Source organism: Labrus mixtus, chromosome 10 (assembly GCF_963584025.1).
Source record: "Labrus mixtus chromosome 10, fLabMix1.1, whole genome shotgun sequence".
NCBI classification, from domain to species: Eukaryota; Metazoa; Chordata; class Actinopteri; order Labriformes; family Labridae; genus Labrus; species Labrus mixtus.
Window position 1 is genome coordinate 15,692,085 of NC_083621.1, and position 7,232 is coordinate 15,699,316.

At 37.8% G+C, this 7,232-nt stretch overlaps 1 protein-coding gene across 1 annotated transcript; it reads left to right on the top strand.

Moving 5' to 3' along the window:
• The first annotated feature begins 613 nt into the window (after positions 1-613).
• Positions 614-5,102, top strand: LOC132982585 (C-type lectin domain family 4 member M-like). Its single transcript, XM_061049135.1, has 5 exons — positions 614-692; positions 2,049-2,447; positions 4,086-4,162; positions 4,254-4,363; positions 4,663-5,102. The coding sequence occupies exons 1-5, from the start codon at positions 614-616 to the stop codon at positions 4,793-4,795; spliced, it is 798 nt and encodes a 265-aa protein (XP_060905118.1). The 3' UTR covers positions 4,796-5,102.
• The last annotated feature ends 2,130 nt before the right edge of the window (positions 5,103-7,232 follow it).

The following is a 7,232-nucleotide window of genomic DNA, read 5'->3' on the forward strand; positions in this document are numbered from 1 at the left end:
AAACATTTGATGACATGGGCAAAAGGAGCTTCCTGTTATCTGCACAATAAATATCTCTGCGTTATCATTCATGTCTCTCTGATAATCATTGTACCTCAGCATCTTTATGGGAATGCAGTCGAAGTGATACGGACTCCTTTCTATCTCCTTTGATTCATGGTAAGTGCACATTTGGATAAATTAATATTTTACAAAAATATTAATTCATTTTCATCCTCGACTTATTCTGAGTGCGTCTTGCAGTTTTAAACGATCCCATTAATTCTTAGAAACCTTTAATTACCTCAAGTAAGCTTAATTTTTTGCAACTTACAGATCACTTATTAGATATCATTTAAGCTTATTTCTAGCAAATAGGTCTGTTATATTACCTGCAGAGCTTTATAAAATGTTTCAGTATTATAATTCAAATGTCCCATCTTATGTTATTCCACGTTTGTAAGTCAAAACAGAGGCATGCATGAGAAAGCAAAGAACAATGGGTTTTATAACTACAAATTGTTTGAGTTAAGTGTTTAGACCTATCATTTTCTAGTTAATTGATTAAAAACATTTTAAGTTTAAGTTTTCTTCTTAACTGAAAAACAGTGAGACAGTTATAACAATGGATCTGATGGAGATTGATGACAACATACCTATGAAGAGGAACCTCACCATGGAGGACCTTTTGACAAAAGGTAACGTATCAACCTGAAACCACACTATAAGACAGAATATCAAGAGTATTATTCAGTAAGAGTATTGAGCACAAGTATTAAGACGTGTCAACCATGTGAGTTTGGATAGAAATGTGTTGATAAACACTTTTGAAGCTTTATGTAGATGCCCATATGCTCATAAACTGTTTTTCTAGAGCGTTTACTTGTCTTGTCTTATTTTGTCCCTATGGATTATTTAGTTGTATTTTTATTGTCGATACAGTTGATTTTCAGAGAAGAAACCCTCCTTCCAAATGTGTCTCCGTGGGTCTTGGTTTACTGTGCGCTGTCCTGTTGGCTGGAAATGTAGGATACTTTCTCTACTGTAAGTAATTTCTATGTTGTCACTTTGAATATTAATTTTAATCGCTAAGATTTATTTTTTGGGGGGCTTTTTTAATGTAGAGATACGACAGTGGATAGAGTCAGAAATCAGGGAGCGAGAGTAGGGAATGACATGTGGGAAAGGAGCCACAGGTGGGATTTGATCCTGGGCCTCCCGCTTGGAAGACTACAGCCTCCATACATGGGGCGCACGCATTAACCACTGCGCCACCAGCACCCAGAATATTAATTTTACATTTAGCAACTAACACCTAATCTTTAAGATCAAATAATCCAAGAAGAGCTCATGTTTCAAGATCCCATATTATACAAATTTTCACCTTTCAGTCATGTAAACCTGTAGATCAGCTTTGCATTATTTGCATCTAAAAAAACCTCATTATTATCTTGTACTGGCTTCAGTAAAATCCCTAATTTCAGATTCTGCCTGAAACAGTAAATTAAGATGCCGTCTCTTTAAGGTCTGCCTCCCCACTTTCTACCTATTGGCTCTCTGGAAGCCTTTTGGGGGCAGAACGCTGCAGGGCTGCCTAGGCCCGCACAAAGAAATGGCTGGGCACTCTGTAAATATTATTTAATAATACCAATACATGTGTGTTGGATCATAAGTGCTATAGCCTCCTGGCAAACATTTGCCTTCTGAGGCTGCCTCCGATCAGCATTTGGAGTGGACTGAAAAAAAAGATTATCAGCAAGTTGTTGTTGGGGTCAAATTAGTCTCATCTTTCTTGTCTTACATCAGTTGTCATATTCGATGCAGAACAAGTTGTTTAGTGCACTTTGCAGGCTCATCCGTTAACTCAAACATGTGTTTACCTCATGATCTCAAACTTTGCCCACGTTTAGTAAGGGCATCATGAATTGTAACACTAAAGTGTTTTTAAATGGGGATTAGCATAATAGATTGATTTAAAAAGCATGTATAGGACAGGCAAATGGCTTTTTTTTTTTTTAAAACAATCCCAATAATCTAAAAAATGTGAGACTTTTTTTTTTATTTCACAGATCACATATTCAGCCACACCATGTCAGCAGACCTGATGCAGCCTGGTTACAGCACTGGAGCAGATCAGCTGCAGGGAACCTCTAATGCTTTAGCTGCAGAGAGAAAACAGTTCGATGCCAAATTGAGTAACTTGACAAAAGAAAAAGACCAGTTGCAGACAATCTATGATGACTTGAAGAAGAACTATGATGAACTTCAAAGAGGAAAGGATGAGTTGCAGAGGAGTTACACATTACTGAAGAGTGACAAGGGCCAGTTGCAAACAAATCTGACCCAGAGTAAATATCTACTTCAGAGCAGATATCAATCACTGTCCACAGACAAAGAAGCATTGCAAGGCCGATATAATACTCTGCAGAGGGAGAAAGAGCAGCTACAGACCAAGGAAGGAGAGACAAGCCCATTTCCCCAAGATCATTATAGATATATATAATATATCATATATAATATAGAATAATAAAATAATCCCAAAGTGCTTTTTACAACCATTGACAGAATTTTAAATCCTTCACCAATGAGTACAGAAATGAACACAACTCTTAAATGTTTTCTGACTTTTTTAAATGAAAAGTAATCTCCATCGGAAATATTATTTAAATTCCAACTATTCATACTCCCTGGGACCTACCCGCACATTGACCTCCAGAAACAATGTCATCCTCTGTGGTGATGACCCAAAATGGCATTGGTGAAGTGGTCAACTAGATGAAGTCTTCCTTGTGCACAATGGATCTGAACCCAACAAAATTGTTCAAATCCTGTTTTCACATTCTCTCGAAAGAAGTTACAAGTATTATTAACACTTCTCTTAGTTTAGGCATTTTCCCACAGCTTTTAAAACCTCCATAGTGAAACCTCTCCTCAAAAAGAAAATATTGACCCCTGTGAGCTTAACAACAACAGGCTCATGTCTTTTTAACAGACAGTTTTATGTTGGCCTCAGAGACTCATGGTTTTAATTCTGGTATCCCTCAAGGAAGCATTCTTGGACCTATTTTATTTTCACTACATGCTTCCACTTTCAAACATCATAACACAGCATAACGTCAACTACCATTTCGATGACGATGATACTCAATTATATATTTCCGTCTCCCCCGATGACCCTAATGCACTTCAAACTCTCATTGCTTGCCTCTCTGATGTTAATGTATGGATGAACTTTTTAAAACAGAAATTATTTTAGTTGGTGCCAAAGCAGCCAGAGAGAAACTACAGACACAGCTCGATGGTTTTAACAAGCAGATTAGGACACACATTACAAACTTGTCAGGTGAAACATTATGATCAATATAAGGAGTTCTTGTGCTATAAACTGTGTTTTGTGATGAATGCAGATCTGAACGGTTTGTTGTATATTACAGGTTCTAACATTCAGTTTGTAAATGGTTGATGGAGGTGGTTAAAGCACCTTTAGTCCTTTTTTTGCATTAAAAACTTGCAGGTTTGCAGAAGTTTTTATGTTGCTTTTATGAATCTGTGTTGTGTAGAAACATGAAGTTCTCACTAACAGGAATTCTGAAACAGATGTGATTGTTCTGTAACCATTAGTTCAGTTCTTATATTTTCCTAGGTAGACTAATTTTATTTACAAGTAGTGGTCCCTTTAAGAAAAGACAGGAAGTTAGCAACAGGAAGTCATAGTCAGGAAGTAAAGGAGTCACATTGCACATACAAGAGGACAGCCATCTTCCAACTGCCCATTTCCATCCGCAGACATCTGCATACATCTTATGCCATACGTAGCATCGTCGTTTCACCCTTTTTGTAGTCAATAAACCTGTGGACAAACTGACGACTGTCTCCAGAGTTTTGATGAACGGAAGGTGTTTAAGCTTACTGCCAAGATATATTCGATACATGTATTGAGGGCAGCATAGTGATAGTATAACAATCCTTTTGCAATGGCTGCATTTTGACAAATATAATTTTGTACATTTGATTGTGGGCTGCATGGAGGTGCAGTGGTTAGTGCTGTTGCCTCACAGCAAGGAGGTTCCCCTGTTCTCCCTGTGGATGTGTGTGTTCTCTCCGAGTACCCGGCTTCCTCCAACAGTCCAAAGACATGCTCGTTAGGTCAATTGGTGACTCAAAATTGCTCGTAGGTGTGAATGTAAGTGTGGCTGGTTGTCTGTCTCTATATGTCAGCCCTGTGATGGGCAAAGTGGAATAGATGACCATTCTTGTGTGTGTTCTATTAACAGTCATTTGTCAATGGGCTGTTGGGATCAGACGTACAAGCCTGGATTGGTATGACTGACAACGTTACAGAGGGGACCTGGAAGTGGGTGGATGGGACCCCAGTCAACACTACGTAAGTTTGTTTCTGTAGGAACTTCAATCTGTTTGGACTAGGACATTTAACAGCAATAAATAAGAGGTTCTTTCAGTGTTCATCATTTTATGAACTCCACGCACCATGTGATGTTGACTGGTTATATCCTTTAACTAATATGATTTAGTATCCTTTGTATACCTATTTCCCATGTAAACAGCAAATTAAAGTTAAGTTAAATTCCTACAGAATTCATTAAAATGTTGATCCTTTATTGAACAACATGTCTAACATGAGAAAGGATACACAGTTTATTTCTCTGATATGTTGCACATCAGATACTGGAGGCCTGCGCAGCCCAACAGCTACGGCGGGAACCAGGATTGTGGAGAAATGGTGCAGAGTAGTCAACTTGGAGGGTGGAACGATGAAAGGTGTTCTAAGACAGATGTCTGCATCTGTGAAAAATGATATCCCTGTAATATAAAGATACCTGACTCTACACTTACACATCTCTAATAAAATCATCACATTTTAGTCTGCAGACAGACAACTCCTGAAGTATCTGCTTTACTTATTCAAAACAAGTAAACCTTGATGCAGTACCCTGTTAAAGATTTCATATATTAAACATTTGGCTGATGTATTGTATTTGCTCCAATTAATTTATGGCCATGTTGTACAAAACAGATTTTGCTATCAATGACTTGTTCTGTTTAGTGTATATGAATGCATGTTAATGGATGTACAGTATATTAAAGATAAGCAATAATTATTAGTTAGTCTCACCTGTGTCTGATTACCCCAGTGTCTATTCAGTTTCAACGTGACCTCACACTTGTTGTCAGTTCATTCATCTAAAAATCGCACAAAAAGTAAGGAAATTTGTGTTTGGTAGATTATTTCTTTGTTGTAACAATGCTTCTTGGCAATACATCTTATACAATAAATTTCCTTTTTAAATGGTGCCACATTTGTAAGGAACATGCATTTGTGGGATAAGCAGCAGAGCTGATTATGTGGGTTGTGCCCATGAAAGACTTGCCAAATCTTCTCTGCCAATGCCAAGCAGCTTATTCTGCTATTGCTCTACTCAATCAAACAAATAACTATTATAAACTAATCTACAGCAAACAGAATATCTACAAGCAAACAAAGTGGCGTGTGTGTGTGTGTGTGTGTGTGTGTGTGTGTGTGTGTGTGTGTGTGTGTGTGTGTGTGTGTGTGTGTTTGTGTGTTTGCGTTTGCTTTGTTACGAGCAATGAATCGATTATCTTTCCAAGTGTAGGAACAGTTCCTGTTTCACAATGATTGTGACTTCCACATGACTTTAAAGAGTTAATGTCTTCAGACTGGAGCTTTTGTTGAAACTCTGTCGCTTTTGTGCTGCTAAAGTTACTGATCAAGTGCATTAATGAAGCTGATGATGTAACAGGGCTAATCTGTTCAATATCAACTTCTTATGAAATATCAAATCAGCACCTTTCTGCTCCAATAAATCACAAATGTGATTTTTTTAAGCCATCAATTCAGATGATCACAGGGTTCAGATGTTTCCCTCTTCATCAAATTGATGTGACTGATGTGATTGGCAGAGAAGTAAACAAACTGATGCAGACTGTCTCCTTCTGCCACATTAAAAACAAAACTGTCTCATTATGAAAAAATAAGCTGGCCCTATTACAGAATGACTGATGACACCAGCAAAATGGCAGAAAATGTAAAAATAAATCAAATTAATGACTTTCTGTGCTGACAATGAGATGGCACTTTAGAAGAAGGAGCTCTTCATAAGTCTGTCTTTTATTCTATTATATCAGTCAACAGCAGTAATAGCCTAATAATGAAATAGTAATTTGTATTTATTCAACACTAAGCACTTAGATTTGACAAAGTCTGTCGGTGCAACTGTCTGGACAGCACGGATTAAATAATGGAGTAAATGCACTGACTTGAAGGTTAAGGAAAAAAGTGATTGTTCGGAAAACAGTCTTCTACCAGCAGTCAGATAAAAAGATCAATACATCCATTTGGTCTGTTTTTTCTGTGTAGAGGTCTAACACGTGTTAAGTCTGAATTAGACGCGTTTTCATCCAAAGCTTTCATGTGTTCAGAAAATGTCAAAGCCACACACAAGTGTTGATTAATAGTGTCTCCTTTTCATCACTAATGTGTGTTTTTGATTGACACCGCCATCACTCTCATATAGGATATACGGCTGCCAGAGTAAGAAAAAGGATGTCTTTGTTTAATCATTTTTATTGATGGAGCCAGTTGGGCTAACAAAGTTTTGTTTTTTTATTATATTGTGCTGTAAGACGCAGCAGTGCACAGAGACACAGCAGCGCCTGTTAAAGACATTTCGCCTCCTCCATTCTCTGCACATCTTCATCCCCTGCACAGATTTATTGTATAAATGAGTTAAGTGTGAAAATTAAGTCTGAGCATCTCTCACACAATCATTCTAAATCCTCATAATCAGTCATAGTACAGACAAAGTTCAAAAGCTGTTGTTCACTGATGAAACTTCTGATTATTGATAACGTAGAGTGAGGGAGACCGCTGACTGATGTGAGCACTCTGACAATGTTTGAAGAAATCAGTGTTGGTCCTGTAGACATGTAAACACTGCAGATCTCCTAAATGGTAATGATAATGATAAATGGTGGATGTTTTGGCACTGCAGGAGGACTGCATGAATGCAGCAGTAACGTGAAGTCAATCTCTGATTTATCTTACGTTTGTGACCCTCCTGTTGAAGCAAACAGACTATCTGTGTACTCTAACCTCCACTTCATGGAACGTCGGCATGTAGAAGGCAGATTATGGGTCTGATCCATGTGCACACATGTTCAGGTGGATGGTGATTTACAAAGAGTGAACTGTGTGTAGGTGTGCACACGCGGAA

What these genes read in the sequence shown, in the direction of transcription:
- LOC132982585 (XM_061049135.1), top strand. Translation starts at nt 614, where the DNA reads ATGGAGATTGATGACAACATACCTATGAAGAGGAACCTCACCATGGAG. An exon ending in AATTGCTCGTAGGTGTGAAT is followed by an intron (nt 4,163 to 4,253) that starts GTAAGTGTGGCT and finishes TTCTATTAACAG; the next exon opens with TCATTTGTCAATGGGCTGTT. An exon ending in GGGACCCCAGTCAACACTAC is followed by an intron (nt 4,364 to 4,662) that starts GTAAGTTTGTTT and finishes GTTGCACATCAG; the next exon opens with ATACTGGAGGCCTGCGCAGC.